Source organism: Oncorhynchus mykiss, chromosome 13, assembly GCF_013265735.2.
Source record: "Oncorhynchus mykiss isolate Arlee chromosome 13, USDA_OmykA_1.1, whole genome shotgun sequence".
Lineage (NCBI taxonomy): Eukaryota > Metazoa > Chordata > Actinopteri > Salmoniformes > Salmonidae > Oncorhynchus > Oncorhynchus mykiss.
In genome coordinates this window covers 7261645-7282430 of record NC_048577.1, presented here as the reverse complement: position 1 = coordinate 7282430, position 20786 = coordinate 7261645, and the positions used below count along the sequence as shown (strand labels likewise).

General features: G+C 42.3%; 1 protein-coding gene across 3 annotated transcripts in view; it reads right to left on the bottom strand.

Annotated features, from left to right (window-relative positions):
• Positions 1-1720: 1720 nt before the first annotated feature.
• Positions 1721-20786, bottom strand: part of LOC110485502 (Kv channel-interacting protein 2) — a 43144-nt gene continuing 24078 nt past the window's right edge. For 2 of the 3 annotated variants that reach the window (XM_036940072.1, XM_036940071.1), the window contains exons 2-8: positions 15361-15459; positions 11496-11620; positions 10274-10343; positions 9146-9324; positions 7199-7303; positions 5807-5869; positions 1721-4442 (exon numbers count right to left, since the gene is read on the bottom strand). In XM_036940072.1, coding sequence (XP_036795967.1) covers positions 4395-4442; positions 5807-5869; positions 7199-7303; positions 9146-9324; positions 10274-10343; positions 11496-11620; positions 15361-15459 — 689 coding nt within the window. In that variant the 3' untranslated portion in view covers positions 1721-4394. The remainder of the gene's footprint in view (positions 4443-5806; positions 5870-7198; positions 7304-9145; positions 9325-10273; positions 10344-11495; positions 11621-15360; positions 15460-20786) is intronic. The other variant, XM_036940073.1, reaches the window with a different exon arrangement.

The following is a 20786-nucleotide window of genomic DNA, read 5'->3' as shown; positions in this document are numbered from 1 at the left end:
AGTATACAGTCCTGTACTATTCTATTACATTATACAGTCCTGTACTATTCTATTACAGTATACAGTACTGTACTATTCTATTACAGTATACAGTACTGTACTATTCTATTACAGTATACAGTCCTGTACTATTCTATTACATTATACAGTCCTGTACTATTCTATTACAGTATACAGTACTGTACTATTCTATTACATTATACAGTACTGTACTATTCTATTACATTATACAGTACTGTACTATTCTATTATATTATACAGTACTGTACTATTCTATTACATTATACAGTACTGTACTATTCTATTACATTATACAGTACTGTACTATTCTATTACATTATACAGTATTGTACTATTTTATTACAGTATACAGTACTGTACTATTTTATTACAGTATACAGTACTGTACTATTACAGTATACAGTACTATTCTATTACAGTATACAGTCCTGTACTATTCTATTATATTATACAGTACTGTACTATTTTATTACATTATACAGTACTGTACTATTCTATTACATTATACAGTCCTGTACTATTACAGTATACAGTACTATTCTATTACAGTATACATTACTATTTTATTACAGTATACAGTACTATTCTATTACAGTATACAGTACTGTACTATTCTATTACATTATACAGTCCTGTACTATTACAGTATACAGTACTATTCTATTACAGTATACATTACTATTTTATTACAGTATACAGTACTATTCTATTACAGTATACAGTACTGTACTATTCTGTTACATTATACAGTCCTGTACTATTCTATTACATTATACAGTCCTGTATTATTACAGTATTGTACTATTCTATTACATTATACAATACTGTTAGATGATACATATGTTTACTTGGTTTGTTCATATACATTTATTATTGGTTTTATGACAAATTTATGGTAATATTTTGCCTCAGTGTCCTGATGCAACGTCTCTTATCGCTTTTATAAATATACAAAATACTGGAAACTGTTAAGTGTGGATTGTGTTTAATAAACTGTTCAGATTCAACTTCATTGTCATTGTTTTCACCTTGTTATAACAGTATCTTCAAAGTAGCTTTAAAAATCACAGCTCTTGTACTGTACATACAGTAACTACTGTTAGGTTCTTATTTTTCAGAGTAAATGACTCACAGACACTAGAGAAGCTTTAACCATTTTTAATTCTTCCCAAAGGTTCTGTACAGCTGTATTCAGACAGCAAAACATTTCTCACCATCACAGTTATATACATCCCACTTAAGACACTCCTCCTTCTCTCCAATCCTTACATCTTATGGTTCTAAAGGAAGAAGGTAACCAGATACTAAACCCTGATTACTCCCTTATTAAGGGGAACTGACCTCACCTCCTGACCTCAACCCCTCCTTCCCCTAGTCCACAGATGTCCATCTGTCTCCCCTATCTCAACCCCTCCTTCCTCTAGTCCACAGATGTCCGTCTGTCTCCCCTATCTCAACCCCTCCTTCCCCTAGTCCACAGATGTCCATCTGTCTCCCCTATCTCAACCCCTCCTTCCCCTAGTCCACAGATCTCAACCCCTCCTTTCCCTAGTCCACAGAAGTCCGTCTGTCTCCCCTATCTCAACCCCTCCTTCCCCTAGTCCACAGACGTCCATCTGTCTCCCCTATCTCAACCGTTGCTCTTCTCCCTTCCACCCAACACATTCCACAGCCATCTGTCTCCCCTATCTCAACCCCTCCTTCCTCTAGTCCACAGATGTCCGTCTGTCTCCCCTATCTCAACCCCTCCTTCCCCTAGTCCACAGATGTCCATCTGTCTCCCCTATCTCAACCCCTCCTTCCCCTAGTCCACAGATCTCAACCCCTCCTTTCCCTAGTCCACAGAAGTCCGTCTGTCTCCCCTATCTCAACCCCTCCTTCCCCTAGTCCACAGACGTCCATCTGTCTCCCCTATCTCAACCGTTGCTCTTCTCCCTTCCACCCAACACATTCCACAGCCATCTGTCTCCCCTATCTCAACCGTTGCTCTTCTCCCTTCCACCCAACACATTCCACAGCCATCTGTCTCCCCTATCTCAACCGTTGCTCTTCTCCCTTCCACCCAACACATTCCACAGCCATCTGTCTCCCCTATCTCAACCGTTGCTCTTCTCCCTTCCACCCAACACATTCCACAGCCATCTGTCTCCCCTATCTCAACCGTTGCTCTTCTCCCTTCCATCCAACACATTCCACAGCCATCTGTCTCCCCTATCACAACCCCTCCTTCCCCTAGTCCACAGACGTCCATCTGTCTCCCCTATCTCAACCGTTGCTCTTCTCCCTTCCACCCAACACATTCCACAGCCATCTGTCTCCCCTATCTCAACCGTTGCTCTTCTCCCTTCCACCCAACACATTCCACAGCCATCTGTCTTCCCACAGAGAACCCTTAACTTCTACCACACAACCCAGAGTCTCTTTCACTCTTCCTGTCCAAGGCTTCTTCTCTAGCATTTATTTCATATCTCAATGTTGGAAGTTTAGCCGATTCCAACACTACAAATAAAACATTTACATTTGTTTGCATAGCAACAGTGGTTTATTCACTTATATTTGGGTTTGTACAGACATCATCAACATCATGTCTGTACAAAAATATACACAGACACTTTCAGAAGGAGTCATCTCCAGCACATACAGTACACACACAACCACATTAAATATTACTTATTGTCCTTTTTAAAACACACATCATGCAGACACTACAGATGCTGTAAAGGAGGTCAATGGAACGCAGACCGTGGGGGACATAAGAGGGACGCCGGATTGGTGCACATTCAACATATCTGATGTAACAAAGTGTATATTCATCAATCCGTTATGATTGATGCATTCTAAACAGGCCCACAATGTGGTTACTAAAGTCTGATTTGAATTTATTTGGCTGTTTTTGCTGCATCATTTAGGAGTTGTACCTTTTCAGGTTTAGAAGGAGTGACTGATAAAGGCTAACTCACCTTCATAAAAGCTGGTAGCATAGCTAGCATACAGAAATCAGTGGTGTAGTCAAAGTCGTTTTTAACCAATGTCGGTGGTTGGTGACGATGACCTGAACATTGGGGTTGACATCACAGGAGGCTGCTGAGGGGAGGACGGCTCATGATAAAGGCTGGAACGGAGCGAATGGAAGGGCTTCAGTCGCATGTGTTTGATGCATTTGATACCATTCCAACGATTTCGCTTCAGCCATTACTATGAGCCCGTCCTCCCCAATTAAGGTGCCACCAACCTCCTGTGGTTGACATCCATACAAGCATTACATTTCAGATTTTTACCACAACATAGTACACGTACTCTATACTGTAAATAATAACACGCCTAAATGGAGGTTCATTTTGCTGGGGGGCAATGAGGAGATTTGGGATCTTTCCCCCATGGCATCTTTCCCCCACACGTTTCCATGGCAATTCGATTGTTTTGATTGAGTTCCATTGACTTCTTCACAGCATCTTTTCAATGCTTTGAGCCAAAGCCAAAGAGACTCCTCGTCTTTAGGAGGTGGGTGCAAATCAAAAGGAGCCTCACAACTGCACTCGCTCCTCAAAAAAGTTTGGTGGTCAAAACACTCCTGCTCCATGAACAGTTTCTGTTTCTGACAGTTGCCGTGGCAACCCCTTACAGAACATAAAATTACCATTTATGTGAATCCAAGTTTGGAAAGTTGTAAGAAGCGATACTGAGTTAGTTAGCTAGCTAGCTCCCAACTATTGGCCGGAAGCGCTTAACCAGAAGTCACGCACAAAAAAACCTAAACAGACCCGGACCATATTTCTGTTGAGGTAAATAGGACACAATATGGATGATTGGAGGGTTGTGGGTAATTCCGTCAGCCAGGGGATTCCCTTCCAGAACATTGAGAAATGGAAGAATGTCGATGATTGATAATAATACATCTCACAGTTAACAAGTTCAGACCAAGCAGTGAGATTATTGTTTCATTTAAAGCCTTTTGTCCTTAGAAGAATAACAGTCCACCATTTTGTCAAACTAGTAATCAGAGAATCAATAACATTATTGCATAGTGAGAATGTGATGTCATATAGAATGAGTGATATGGTCTCCAACATGGCGTGGCTTTGAGCCCCTAACTGTTGTCTGACCTTCCCAGGTAGGGGAGTCTCTTTTGGGGGGCAGAGATGGGCTAGAGGTGGATGAGAGAGTGGAGACCCATGGAGGTGTACCTATTGCCCACCTAACTGTTGTCTGACCTTCCCAGGTAGGAGGAGAGTGGAGATCCATGGAGGGGTACTGTTTACCCACCTGACATCCCTAATGAGTCTGTGTTTGGGGATAGAGGGGAGCTAGGGGTGGAGGCTGTGAGGCTAAATATGGGCACCCTGTCCTTTAGGCCACACCCACAGGAAGTATCACTAAATGACGTTGTCAAACAGATGCATGGACTGCATGATGTTCTCATCCTGGACAGGAGGCAGGAAGGGACAAAAAGCACAACGGGTAAGAAGCAGTTGGAGAGAAGGTTTAAACAGTACAGAAGCAGTAACAGGTTCTTAAATAAATAAAAAGTTGAAGATCCAATGTTAGTAAATTAGTTAATTAGTTAGTAAATTAGTTAATTAGTTAGTAAATTAGCTTTACTAATAAGTTTGAATAACTTATGCAAGAGATTGGTGTGATTTTCCACATCTCATCATGTCATGGGGTTGTTCAATGACAGTCATGTATTTGTTTAATCTATCACTAGATTATTTGATTTCAGAGAGACTAAAAGATATACAGTTGAAGTCGGAAGTGTAAATACACTTATGTTGGAGTCATTGAAACTCGTTTTTCATCCACTCCACAAATCTCTTGTTAACAAACTATAGTTTTGGCAAGTCGGTTAGGACATCTACTTTGTGTATGACACAAGTAATTTTTCCAACAATTGTTTACAGACAGATTATTTCACTTATAATTCACTGTATCACAATTCCAGTGGGTCAGAAGTTTACATACACTAAATGACTGAGCCTTTAAACAGCTTGGAAAATTCCAGAAAATGATGTCATGGCTTTAGAAGCTTCTGATAGGCCAATTTACATAATTTGAGTCAATTGGAGGTGTACCTGTGGATGAAAAAACACACATTTGTGGAAATAAACTTCACATTGTGACGTTTTAAATATGATTAAATCACGTCATAAATAATCATATCCTATAGAATCATGCTGCAATTGAACACATGCACACACACACACAAACAGGTACTCACACAGACACACGCAGACAGACACAGACAGACAGACACACGCAGACAGACACAGACACACGCAGACAGACACAGACACACGCAGACAGACACAGACACACACACACACGCAGACAGACAGACAGACAGACACACGCAGACAGACACAGACAGACACACAGACAGACAGACACAAACAGGTACTCACACAGACACACGCAGACAGACACAGACACACGCAGACAGACAGACAGACAGACACAGACACACACACGCAGACAGACAGACAGACAGACACACGCAGACAGACACAGACAGACACACAGACAGACAGACACAAACAGGTACTCACCCAGACACACGCAGACAGACACAGACACACTCACACAGACAGACAGACACACACACACACACCGACACACAAACAGGTACTCACACAGACACACGCAGACAGACACAGACACACTCACACAGAGAGACAGACACACACACACACACCGACACACAGACACACAAACAGGTACTCACACAGACACACGCAGACAGACACAGACACACTCACATAGACACAGACAGACAGACACACACACAAACCTTTTGACAAGACTCCAGAAACTCCTCAATGGTGACCACGCCATCTTTGTTCTTGTCCATTTTCTGACAGAGTGAAACAGAGAAACAGTTGAATATGCTACTCTGATCCCTGGCCGTGACTCCGACGGGTGTCTCCGTGGGATGTGCAACAAACACATTTCCATTTCACACCACACACTGTACAGGTTACACACCTGCATCTGAAACAGGACAAATATAAGCAACCTCTATTTGACCTTTTGGTTGTTCACAAAGTCAGAATGCAACAATAAGGAGGTTATGTCTAGAGGGTCCTTTTAAAACCCTTTGTGAAAAACACTGGATGTAGAATTAACTAACCCTGGGGCCTGGATTCAATTAGGAAACACTGGAGGTAGAATTAACTAACCATGGGGCCTGGATTCAATTAGAAAACACTGGAGGTAGAATTAACTAACCATGGGGACTGGATTCAATTAGAAAACACTGGAGGTAGAATTAACTAACCCTGGGGCCTGGATTCAATTAGGAAACACTGGAGGTAGAATTAACTAACCCTGGGGCCTGGATTCAATTAGGAAACACTGGAGGTAGAATTAACTAACCATGGGGACTGGATTCAATTAGAAAACACTGGAGGTAGAATTAACTAACCCTGGGGCCTGGATTCAATTAGAAAATACTGGAGGTAGAATTAACTAACCATGGGGCCTGGATTCAATTAGAAAACACTGGAGGTAGAATTAACTAACCCTGGGGCCTGGATTCAATTAGGAAACACTGGAGGTAGAATTAACTAACCATGGGGCCTGGATTCAATTAGGAAACACTGGAGGTAGAATTAACTAACCCTGGGGCCTGGATTCAATTAGGAAACAATGGAGGTAGAATTAACTAACCCTGGGGCCTGGATTCAATTAGAAAACACTGGAGGTAGACTTATCTAACCCTGGGGCCTGGATTCAATTAGAAAACACTGGAGGTAGACTTATCTAACCCTGGAGCCTGGATTCAATTAGAAAACACTGGAGGTAGAATTATCTAACCCTGGGGCCTGGATTCAATTAGAAAATACTGGAGGTAGAATTATCTAACCCTGGAGCCTGGATTCAATTAGAAAACACTGGAGGTAGAATTATCTAACCCTGGGGCCTGGATTAAATAAGATACCATGCTAATGCATTTAAAGGTCATTTCTAATTGAGCCGACATCTTCTCAGTTTACCTTGAATGTAATCTCCACTAACGCAGTAACATGGCCTTTATAATGTGCTATTGTCTACAAGCGCAGTAGGATTGAATCAAGGTTTAGATCTGTGGTTAGGTGTTGTTTATCTGATCCTAGATCTGTGGTTAGGTGTTACCTGGAAGAAGTTGTTCATCTGATCCTAGATCTGTGGTTAGGTGTGTTACCTGGAAGAAGTTGTCGACGTGCTCCTTGGGGGCGTCGTTCTGCATACAGGGGTACGTACACGTCCCCATCATGTCATAGATAGAGCTCATTATATCAGTCATCTCCTGAAACACACACACACAGAGACACACACAGAGGCACACACACAAATACACATGCACACAAACACGCACACACAGAGGGGACGATGGGGGAATAGTTTAGAAGATAAAACATATTTGCACACACACACACACACACACACACACACATACATACATACATACATACATACATACATACATACATACATACAGTTAAAGTCGGAAGTTTACATACACTTATGTTGGAGTCATTAAAACTTGTTTTTCAACCCCTCCACAAATTTCTTGTCAGCAAACTATAGTATTGGACAGTCGGTTAGGACATCTACTTTGTGGATGACACAAGTCATTTTTACAATAATTGTTTACAGACAGATTATTTAACTTAGTTAAATAAATATTACAATTCCAGTGGGTCAGAAGTTTACATACACTAAGTGCCTTCAAACAGCTTGGACATTTTCAGAAAATGATGTCATGGCTTTAGAAGCTTCTGACAGGCTAATTGTCATAATTTAATTCAATTGGAGGTGTATCTGTGGATGTATTTCAAGGCCGACCTTCAGATTTAATGCATCTTTGCTTGACATCAGGGGAAAATCAAAAGAAATCATCCAAGACCTCAGAAAAAAAATGTGTAGACCTCCAAAAGTCTGGTTCATTCTTAGGAGCAATTTCCGAAAGCCTGACGGTACCACGTTCATCTGTACAAACAATAGTACGCAAGTATAAACACCATGGGACCAGGCAGCTGTCATACCGCTCAGGAAGGAGATGTGTTCTGTCTCCTAGAGATGAACATGAAAAGTGCAAATCAATTCCAGAACAACAGCAAAGGACCTTGTGAAGATGCTGGGGGAAACAGGTACAAAACTATCTATATCCACAGTAAAACGAGTCCTATATCGACATAACCTGAAAGGCCACTCTGCAAGGAAGAAGCCACTGCTCCAAAACCGCCATTAAAAGCCAGACTACGGTTTGCTACGGCACATGGGGACAAAGATCATACTTTTTGGAGAAATATCCTCTGGTCTGATGAAACAAAAATAGAACTGTTTGGCCATAATGACCATTGTTATGTTTGGAGGGAAAAGTGGGAGGCTTGCAAGCCAAAGAACACCATCCCAACCATGAAGCACGGGGGTGGGAGCATCATGTTGTGGGGGTGTTTTGCTGCAGGAGGGACTGGTGCACTTCACAAAATAGATGGCATCATGAGGACGGACAATTACGTGGCTATATTGAAGCAACATCTCAAGACATCAGTTAAATATTGGTTGTAAATGGGTCTTCCAAATAGACAATGACCCCAAGCATACTTCCAAAGTTGTGGCAAAATGGCTTAAGGACAACTAAGTCAAGGTATTGGAGTGGACATCACAAAGCCCTGACCTCAATCCCATAGAACATTTGTGGGCAGAACTGAAAAACGTGTGTGAACAAGGAGGTCTTATAAACCTGACTCAGTTACACCAGCTCTGTCAGGAGGAATGGGACAAAATTCACCCAACTTATTGTGGGAAGCTTGTGGAAGGCTACCCGAAACGTTAGACCCAAGTTAAGCAATTTAAAGGCAATGCTACCAAATACTAATTGAGTGTATGTAAACCCACTGGGAATGTGATGAAATAAATAAAATCTGAAATAAATCGTTCTCTCTACTATTATTCTGACATTTCACATTCTTAAAATAAAGTGGTGATCCTAACTGACCTAAGACAGGGAATTCCTTACTAGGATTAAATGTCAGGAATTGTTAAAAACTGAGTTTAAATGTATTTGACTAAGGTGTATGTAAACTTCCGACTTCAACTGTACATACATACACACACACACACACACACACACATCGTACCATACCTCTTTGGTGATGAAGCCATCTTTGTTGAGGTCGTAGAGGTTAAAAGCCCAGTTGAGTTTCTCTGTGACAGAGCCTCTCAGGATGATTGACAGGCCTGTGACGAAGTCTTCGAAGCTCACCGTTCCATTCTTGTGGGTGTCAAACGCTTCGAACAGAAAATGAGCGTAGGTGCTGGAGTCTGAATGAGGGGAAGGGAAAGGGGAAAACCTCGTCAGTCTGAATGAGGGAAAGGGAAAGGGGGGAAACCTCGTCAGTCTGAATGAGGGAAAGGGAAGGGGGAAACCTCGTCAGTTGTACAACTGAATGCATTCAACTGAAATGTGTCTCCAGCATTTAACCTCTGAATCAGAGAGGTACGGGGGGCTGCCTTAACCCAACCCCTCTGAATCAGAGAGGTACAGGGGGCTGCCTTAATCGACATCCACGTCTTCGGCGCCCGGGGAGGAAGTGAGAGAGGGGGATACTGAGAGACTGAAAGGCTGAGAGAGAGAGAGACAAACCTTGACAAAGTACAGGCTCAGTGAGCACAGCCTTGCTATTGAGAAGTGTAGACACAGGAAAACCTGGCTCCCTGTAGAGGAAAGGTTGTGCAACCACAGCAGAACCCAAGACAGAGCTGCATTTCCTGACAAAATGTCAAAAATATTAATCAATTAGAGAGCTTAATTTCCCCAAATTTGAAACCCTTATTCAAGGTTTCAAATACCTCTCTGATGAGGATAGGCTACCCGTCCTGTTGGGGGAGGACGCAGAGAGCTGTGGGTTGGCAGCTCACTACATTGCTGCCTGTCATAAGATGAGGGACCGTGTCTGACAGACCATCCAACCTGCACATGTACGCTATGCTTATTGTTATTGTTCAACATATGGTTATTTTGACCCTTGGTTATTGTTGTTACTGTTGTCCCATTGACAATTTTGATAATAATTATTAATTATGTTTTGTAAATCTCTAAAGTAAGATTTGGCGATATGTACATTGTTATGTCATGCCAATAAAGCAAATGTAATTGGAGAGAGAGAGAGAGAGAGAGAGAGAGAGAGAGAGAGAGAGAGAGAGACATAGAAAAAGAGAAAAACTTACACAGGATTTCATGCACGGGTGCAGCACACACTTAGATACTCACCTCCCTGAGGAAAGAACTGGGAGTAGATTAACTTGAATGTCTCTTCATCCACCACACCACTAGGGCATTCCTATTGGACAATCAACAGAATGTTAGAACACACAGAGACAGAGAGACACCACTAGGGCATTCCTATTGGACAATCAACAGAATGTTAGAACACACAGAGACAGAGAGACAGACAGACACCACTAGGGCATTCCTATTGGACAATCAACAGAATGTTAGAACACACAGAGACAGAGAGACAGACAGACACCACTAGGGCATTCCTATTGGACAATCAACAGAATGTTAGAACACACAGAGACAGAGACAGAGAGACACCACTAGGGCATTCCTATTGGACAATCAACAGAAATAACACACACATAATAACAGAGAGAGAGTGTGTGTGTTAGAGAGGGAGAGACAGCGACACAGAAAGAGAAATTGAGAGAGGGGGTTCAGAAAGAGAGAGACAGAGACAGACAAGAGATATAATGTGTTTTTGAGACAGAGAGAGAAATACTCCCAAGTACAGATAATATTTGTTCAAGAAAATATCTCAATCAATTCCCAACTCCTCTGCATTTACTAATGACATAAAGCTGAATTATTCTGGGTGAGGGAGGAACAGCTAATATGACTGCCATAGCCTGAAGGACATCCCATGACCACTAATTCCCTGAAGTATTTACATTGTATTTAACTGACAGTAATACATAGTGGAACCATCATCCATATACACGTTGTTGTTTATTTATTAGCAATTATTTATTTTTTTAAATAATAATTAATAAACTTATTTGTATTGAATTAAATGTATCGACAGAAGATTCCACAATACAACAGTGTTGTGACTGTCTACATGATTATATGTACTATTGAAATAAACTGTATTCATTCTCCTCATTGCACGGCACTATATTTACTGAAATGTTGCACCACTATACTGCTTTGACAATATCAACAAATGTTATTTCATGTCAATAAAGCAATCTGAATTGGAATTGAATTGGAGAGAGAGAGAGAGAGAGAGAGAGAGAGAGAGAGAGACAGAGAGAGAGAGACAGAGAGAGAGAGAGAGAGAGACAGAGAGAGAGAGAGAGACAGAGAGAGACAGAGAGAGACAGAGAGAGAGACAGAGAGAGACAGAGAGAGAGACAGAGAGCGAGACAGAGAGAGAGAGAGAGAGAGAGAGAGAGACAGAGAGAGAGAGAGTCCTCAGGGACAGACGTACATTCTTGAAGCCCCTGTAGAGGATCTGTAGTTCTCTCCTGGTGAACTTAGTCTGTTGTAGTAGCTGGTCCAACCCCTCTGGTCTATAACACACTGTAGATAACTCTCCATCCTCCACTACACTGTCTGTAGGAGGGGAAGAGAGAGAGAAGGCATGGTGGTTATGCTCACACACACCCTATTGTGTGTGACTGTCTGTAGGAGGGGAAGAGAGAGAGAAGGCATGGTGGTTATGCATAGCAGCTACACCCTATTGTGTGTGAGAAAGAGGAAGAGAGAAGAAGAAGTGAAAGAGATAAAGATAGAAGAGAAGAGAGTGATACTCAGTTCCCTGTTACCAGTGGTGTAAAGTACTTCAGTTAAAATACTGTACTTTAAAGTACTGCTTAAGTCACTTTTGGGGGTATCTGTACTCTACTTTACTATTCATATTCTTTACAACTTTTACTTCACTACATTCTTACAGAAAATAATGTACTTTTACCTCCATACATTTTCCCTGACACCCAAAACTACTCCTTACATTTTCAATGCATAGCAGGATTGTCAATTGTCAAATTCACGCACTTATCAAGAGAACATCCCTGGTCATCACTACTGCCTCTGATCTGGCGGACTCACTAAACACAAAAGCTTTGTTTGTAACTGATGTCTGAGTGTTGGAGTGTCCCTGGCTATCGGTAAATACTAGCAGTAATCATGTAACTGATGTCTGAGTGTTGGAGTGTCCCTGGCTATCGGTAAATAACTATCAGTAATCATGTAACTGATGTCTGAGTGTTGGAGTGTCCCTGGCTATCGGTAAATAACTATCAGTAATCATGTAACTGATGTCTGAGTGTTGGAGTGTCCCTGGCTATCAGTAAATAACTAGCAGTAATCATGTAACTGATGTCTGAGTGTTGGAGTGTCCCTGGCTATCAGTAAATAACTAGCGGTAATCATGTAACTGATGTCTGAGTGTTGGAGTGTCCCTGGCTATCAGTAAATAACTAGCAGTAATCATGTAACTGATGGCTGAGTGTTGGAGTGTCCCTGGCTATCAGTATATAACTAGCGGTAATCATGTAACTGATGTCTGAGTGTGTCCCTGGCTCTCAGTAAATAACTAGCAGTAATAATGTAACTGATGTCTGAGTGTGTCCCTGGCTATCGGTATATAACTAGCGGTAATCATGTAACTGATGTCTGAGTGTTGGAGTGTCCCTGGCTATCGGTAAATAACTAGCGGTAATCATGTAACTGATATCTGAGTGTTGGAGTGTCCCTGGCTATCTGTAAATAACTAGCAGTAATCATGTAACTGATGTCTGAGTGTTGGAGTGTCCCTGGCTATCAGTATATAACTAGCGGTAATCATGTAACTGATATCTGAGTGTTGGAGTGTCCCTGGCTATCAGTAAATAACTAGCGGTAATCATGTAACTGATGTCTGAGTGTTGGAGTGTCCCTGGCTATCAGTAAATAACTAGGGGTAATCATGTAACTGATGTCTGAGTGTTGGAGTGTCCCTGGCTATCTGTAAATAACTAGCAGTAATCATGTAACTGATGTCTGAGTGTTGGAGTGTCCCTGGCTATCGGTAAATAACTAGCGGTAATCATGTAACTGATGTCTGAGTGTTGGAGTGTCCCTGGCTATCGGTAAATAACTAGCAGTAATCATGTAACTGATGTCTGAGTGTTGGAGTGTCCCTGGCTATCGGTAAATAACTAGCGGTAATCATGTAACTGAAGTCTGAGTGTTGGAGTGTCCCTGGCTATCAGTAAATAACTAGCAGTAATCATGTAACTGATGTCTGAGTGTTGGAGTGTCCCTGGCTATCGGCAAATAACTAGCGGTAATCATGTAACTGATGTCTGAGTGTTGGAGTGTCCCTGGCTATCTGTAAATAACTAGGGGTAATCATGTAACTGATGTCTGAGTGTTGGAGTGTCCCTGGCTATCGGTAAATAACTAGCAGTAATCATGTAACTGATGTCTGAGTGTTGGAGTGTCCCTGGCTATCTGTAAATAACTAGCGGTAATCATGTAACTGATGTCTGAGTGTTGGAGTGTCCCTGGCTATCGGTAAATAACTAGCGGTAATCATGTAACTGATGTCTGAGTGTTGGAGTGTCCCTGGCTATCGGTAAATAACTAGCGGTAATCATGTAACTGATGTCTGAGTGTTGGAGTGTCCCTGGCTATCGGTAAATAACTAGCAGTAATCATGTAACTGATGTCTGAGTGTTGGAGTGTCCCTGGCTATCGGTAAATAACTAGCAGTAATCATGTAACTGATGTCTGAGTGTTGGAGTGTCCCTGGCTATCGGTAAATAACTAGCGGTAATCATGTAACTGATGTCTGAGTGTTGGAGTGTCCATGGCTATCACTAAATAACTATCAGTAATCATGTAACTGATGTCTGAGTGTTGGAGTGTCCCTGGCTATCGGTATATAACTAGCGGTAATCATGTAACTGATGTCTGAGTGTTGGAGTGTCCCTGGCTATCGGTAAATAACTAGCGGTAATCATGTAACTGATGTCTGAGTGTTGGAGTGTCCCTGGCTATCTGTAAATAACTAGGGGTAATCATGTAACTGATGTCTGAGTGTTGGAGTGTCCCTGGCTATCGGTAAATAACTAGCAGTAATCATGTAACTGATGTCTGAGTGTTGGAGTGTCCCTGGCTATCTGTAAATAACTAGCGGTAATCATGTAACTGATGTCTGAGTGTTGGAGTGTCCCTGGCTATCGGTAAATAACTAGCGGTAATCATGTAACTGATGTCTGAGTGTTGGAGTGTCCCTGGCTATCGGTAAATAACTAGCGGTAATCATGTAACTGATGTCTGAGTGTTGGAGTGTCCCTGGCTATCGGTAAATAACTAGCGGTAATCATGTAACTGATGTCTGAGTGTTGGAGTGTCCCTGGCTATTGGTAAATAACTAGCAGTAATCATGTAACTGATGTCTGAGAGTGTCCCTGGCTATCGGTAAATAACTAGCGGTAATCATGTAACTGATGTCTGAGTGTTGGAGTGTCCCTGGCTATCAGTAAATAACTAGGGGTAATCATGTAACTGATGTCTGAGTGTTGGAGTGTCCCTGGCTATCTGTAAATAACTAGCGGTAATCATGTAACTGATGTCTGAGTGTTGGAGTGTCCCTGGCTATCTGTAAATAACTAGGGGTAATCATGTAACTGATGTCTGAGTGTTGGAGTGTCCCTGGCTATCGGTAAATAACTAGCGGTAATCATGTAACTGATGTCTGAGTGTTGGAGTGTCCCTGGCTATCAGTAAATGAAATAAAACATCTAGAAAATGGTGGTGTCTGGTTTGCTTAATATAAGGAATTTAAAAAGATTAATACTTTACTTTTATTTTTGATACTTAGGTGCATTTTAGCAATTACATTTACTTTTGATTCTTAAGTTTATTTAAAACCAAATACTTTTAGACTTTTACTCAAGTAGTACTTTACTGGCTGACTTTCATTTTTACTCAAGTCATTTTCTATTAAGGGAGTATGACAAAGTATGACAATTGGTTACTTTTTCCACCACTGCAGGTAGCTAGCACTGCAGTTTGAGTAGTTTACTTCTGAACTTTTTTTTATCAAGAAGAAGCATCAGAGAGAGAGAGATAGCTATATTTTGTTCTGTTTTCTTCTTTTTAGTTTACCTTTCACTTTCTTAGCTAGCTAATTTAGCAACAACCTAACTCAAATAGAGAGGAATGCTATTTATGTTAGCCAGCTGGCTAAAGCTATCCAACACGGCAACTTGTCTGTGTAACTGCCTATTACACTTGTTTAGCAAGGGCTCAAAGGGGGGCGGAGGAACGGAGGAAGGGGTGGGGATATGCAAACGAGCACTTGCTTTGACTGAGTGAGGGGGCGGTTCTGGAGCGACAGCAGGGCAGCAGCTTGAGGAACCTCTGTTTTATAGTTCGCTTGCTGTGGTTGGATGCTGGGTTACCTGGAAGTAACCAATCACAGCACAGATTAGAGCAGGGTGGCACGACCCCATAGAATGGACTCAAATCACACATATGCATGCACACAAGTTGAAGTAGTCATTATTCCATCTTGATGCTATAGTTAGTTTGCTGATCTGGCTTTAGGTTATAGTCTCTTATGATAGGTAATATATTATATACATATATAGAAAGAGAGAGACAGTGTTTTATCAGTTAGCGGTCTCTAGTGTATAAAGTGTCACACATAGTGACTGTTTTCATTTCTCTCTCTCTCTCTCTCTCTCTCTCTCTCATCATCATCATCATCATCAGAAAGGCCACCAGTAACCAGCCGTGGTTGACAGGTTCCATCTACAGAGCGGAGGGTTCTGAGAAGAACAGCCATCTCCATGGCAACCTGACAGATGTATAAACACAGGAGTGTAAATGCCTGCCTGCTTCCTTCTCACGGTTCAGTAGCTGTGTGTGTATATATATATATATATCAGTTTGTCACATGGCGTTTTAGGTACTGGCATTTTAAATGTGTGTGTGTCCTTGTGTGCTTTCACAGTTCCATCTGACACAACAAGGTAGACTATGAAAAGAGCAGGCAGCATGTTTCTGTAGTTGTTGAAGGAGTCTTACTGAAAGGTACATTCTGATTGGATTTTGGAACTAATCACAATCCTTCCACTGTATTTTATAGATTTCTATTCTTTATTTCTTGTGATGTCATCATTCTCTATCTTCACACGGGAGAGAATGGTTTGGTGTTGTTGCTTTCCACCATTCTCTATCTTCACACAGGAGATAATGGTTTGGTGTTGTTGATTTCCACCATTCTCTATCTTCACACAGGAGATAATGGTTTGGTGTTGTTGATTTCCACCATTCTCTATCTTCACACAGGAGAGACTGGTTTGGTGGTGTTGCTTTCCACCATTCTCTTGTGTCCTTAAACGCTTTCAAACAGATTATTGAAGCTTAATGGAAGTTTCGTTTTGAACACACTGAATTCAGTCATCTGACAGAATCTCTGAGTGGTGTGAGAACCAGGCTCTAAATCTCTGAGTGGTGTCTTGGCATTAGAACCAGGCTCTAAATCTCTGAGTGGTGTCTTGGCATTAGAACCAGGCTCTAAATCTCTGAGTGGTGTCTTGGCATTAGAACCAGGCTCTAAATCTCTGAGTGGTGTCTTGGCATTAGAACCAGGCTCTAAATCTCTGAGTGGTGTCTTGGCATTAGAACCAGGCTCTAAATCTCTGAGTGGTGTCTTGGCATTAGAACCAGGCTCTAAATCTCTGAGTGGTGTCTTGGCATTAGAACCAGGCTCTAAATCTCTGAGTGGTGTCTTGGCATTAGAACCAGGTTTTGATTCATTCTCTGAGTGGTGTCTTGGCATTAGAACCATGTTTTGACAGAATCTCTGAGTAGTGTCTTGGCATTAGAACCAGGATTTTACAGAATCTCTGAGTGGTGTCTTGGCATTAGAACCAGGCTCTAAATCTCTGAGTGGTGTCTTGGCATTAGAACCAGGCTCTAAATCTCTGAGTGGTGTCTTGGCATTAGAACCAGGCTCTAAATCTCTGAGTGGTGTCTTGGCATTAGAACCAGGCTCTAAATCTCTGAGTGGTGTCTTGGCATTAGAACCAGGCTCTAAATCTCTGAGTGGTGTCTTGGCATTAGAACCAGGTTTTGATTCATTCTCTGAGTGGTGTCTTGGCATTAGAACCATGTTTTGACAGAATCTCTGAGTAGTGTCTTGGCATTAGAACCAGGATTTTACAGAATCTCTGAGTGGTGTCTTGGCATTAGAACCAGGCTCTAAATCTCGGAGTGGTGTCTTGGCATTAGAACCAGGCTCTAAATGTCTGAGTGGTGTCTTGGCATTAGAACCAGGCTCTAAATCTCTGAGTGGTGTCTTGGCATTAGAACCAGGCTCTAAATCTCTGAGTGGTGTCTTGGCATTAGAACCAGGCTCTAAATCTCTGAGTGGTGTCTTGGCATTAGAACCAGGTTTTGATTCATTCTCTGAGTGGTGTCTTGGCATTAGAACCAGGTTTTGACAGAATCTCTGAGTGGTGTCTTGGCATTAGAACCAGGTTTTGACAGAATCTCTGAGTGGTGTCTGGGCATTAGAACCAGGTTTTGATTCATTCTCTGCGTGGTGTCTTGGCATTAGAACCAGGTTTTGACAGAATATCTGAGTGGTGTCTTGGCATTAGAACCAGGTTTGGATTCAATCTCTGAGTGGTGTCTTGGCATTAGAACCAGGTTTTGATTCATTCTCTGAGTGGTGTCTTGGCATAAGAACCAGGTTTTGATTCAATCTCTGAGTGGTGTCTTGGCATTAGAACCAGGTTTTGATTCAATCTCTGAGTGGTGTCTTGGCATTAGAACCACGTTTTGACAGAATCTCTGAGTGGTGTCTTGGCATTAGGACCAGGTTTTGACAGAATCTCTGAGTGGTGTCTTGGCATTAGAACCAGGTTTTGATTCATTCACTGAGTGGTGTCTTGGCATTAGAACCAGGTTTTGACAGAATCTCTCAGTGGTGTCTTGGCATTAGAACCAGGTTTTGACTAAATCTCTGAGTGGTGTCTTGGCATTAGAACCAGGTTTTGACTAAATCTCTGAGTGGTGTCTTGGCATGAGAACCAGGCCTTGTCCTTAATGGTACCTTATTCCCTATATAGTGTCCTATGCTTAACCAGATAGTGTACCATACAGGGAATAGGGTGCCACTTGTGACGCGGTTATAGTGAGATATTATACATAATACATGACAAGCTGCTCATAAACCCAGTCCAACGCTATGATGCTTCACTCATAAACCCAGTCCAACGCTATGATGCTTCACTCATAAACCCAGTCCAACGCTATGATGCTTCACTCATAAACCCAGTCCAACGCTATGATGCTTCACTCATAAACCCATTCCAACGCTATGATGCTTCACTCATAAACCCAGTCCCACGCTATGATGCTTCACTCATAAACCCAGTCCAACGCTATGATGCTTCACTCATAAACCCATTCCAATACTATGATGCTTCACTCATAAACCCAGTCCAACGCTATGATGCTTCACTCATAAACCCAGTCCAACGCTATGATGCTTCACTCATTAGGGATTAATCAATACCATGTATCAATAATCAATCCATCAAATGTAGTTTGGAAAGTCAGGCCAGCCTGAATGGATCGTCATTTCAGTCATTTAGTAAACTCTACAATTCACATTGCTTCCTATCTCACTCATCCTCATAGCACGTACAGTACATGACCACAAGTATGTGGACACCTGCATGTCGAACATCTCATTCCAGAATCATGGGCATTAATATGGAGTTGGTCCCCCATTTGCTGCTATAACAGCCTCCATTCTACTGGGAAAGCAGTTTGGAACTCAGTAGTGAGTGTTTCAACCGAGGCCAGAGGAGTTTTATGAGCTCTCCAGTAAGGCCATTCTACTGTCAATGTTTGTCTATGGAGATTGCATGGCTGTGAGATTTGATTTGATACACTTGTAAGCAACGGGTGTGGCTGAAATAGCCAAATCCACTAATTTGAAGGGGTGTCCACATACTTTAGTATATATAGTGTATTGATATGGTAGTTTCTATAATGGTACCTCATCAGCATAACGTCAAATCTCCTCTTTAACATGAACAAATGTGTGGAATGTCATTCACTTCAGCCAATGAGCATGGCACGCTAAGGCAATCCCACCCCGCTGTCTGATTAACCTATGGGCACGCTAAGGCAATCCCACGCCGCTGTCTGATTAACCTATGGGCTCGCTAAGGCAATCCCACCCCGCTGTCTGATTAACCTATGGGCTCGCTAAGGCAATCCCACCCCGCTGTCTGATTAACCTATGGGCTCGCTAAGGCAATCCCACCCCGCTGTCTGATTAACCTATGGGCACGCTAAGGCAATCCCACCCCGCTGTCTGATTTACCTAGGGGCACGCTAAGGCAATCCCACCCCGCTGTCTGATTAACCTATGGGCACGCTAAGGCAATCCCACCCCGCTGTCTGATTAACCTATGGACACGCAAAGGCAATCCCACCCCGCTGTCTGATTAACCTATGGGCTCACTCGGGCAATAATCACTTCCCTTTCTGATTAACCTATGGGCTCACTCGGGCAATAATCACTTCCCTTTCTGATTAACCTATGGGCTCACTCGGGCAATAATCACTTCCCTTTCTGATTAACCTATGGGCTCACTCGGCAATAATCACTTCCCTTTCTGATGAACCTATGGGCTCACTCGGCAATAATCACTTCCCTTTCTGATTAACCTATGGGCTCACTCGGCAATAATCACTTCCCTTTCTGATTAACCTATGGGCTCACTCGACAATAATCACTTCCCTTTCTGATTAACCTATGGGCTCACTCGACAATAATCACTTCCCTTTCTGATTAACCTATGGGCTCACTCGGCAATAATCACTTCCCTTTCTGATTAACCTATGGGCTCACTCGGCAATAATCACTTCCCTTTCTGATTAACCTATGGGCTCACTCGGGCAATAAACACTTCCCTTTCTGATTAACCTATGGGCTCACTCGGGCAATAATCACTTCCCTTTCTGATTAACCTATGGGCTCACTCGGGCAATAATCACTTCCCTTTCTAATTATCCTATGGGCTCACTCGGCAATAATCACTTCCCTTTCTGATGAACCTATGGGCTCACTCGACAATAATCACTTCCCTTTCTGATTAACCTATGGGCTCACTCGGCAATAATCACTTCCCTTTCTGATGAACCTATGGGCTCACTCGGCAATAATCACTTCCCTTTCTGATGAACCTATGGGCTCACTCGGCAATAATCACTTCCCTTTCTGATGAACCTATGGGCTCACTCGACAATAATCACTTCCCTTTCTGATTAACCTATGGGCTCACTCGGCAATAATCACTTCCCTTTCTGATTAACCTATGGGCTCACTCGGCAATAATCACTTCCCTTTCTGATTAACCTATGGGCTCACTCGGGCAATAAACACTTCCCTTTCTGATTAACCTATGGGCTCACTCGGCAATAATCACTTCCCTTTCTGATTAACCTATGGGCTCACTCGGGCAATAATCACTTCCCTTTCTGATTAACCTATGGGCTCACTCGGGCAATAATCACTTCCCTTTCTGATTAACCTATGGGCTCACTCGGGCAATAATCACTTCCCTTTCTGATTAACCTATGGGCTCACTCGGCAATAATCACTTCCCTTTCTGATGAACCTATGGGCTCACTCGGCAATAATCACTTCCCTTTCTGATTAACCTATGGGCTCACTCGACAATAATCACTTCCCTTTCTG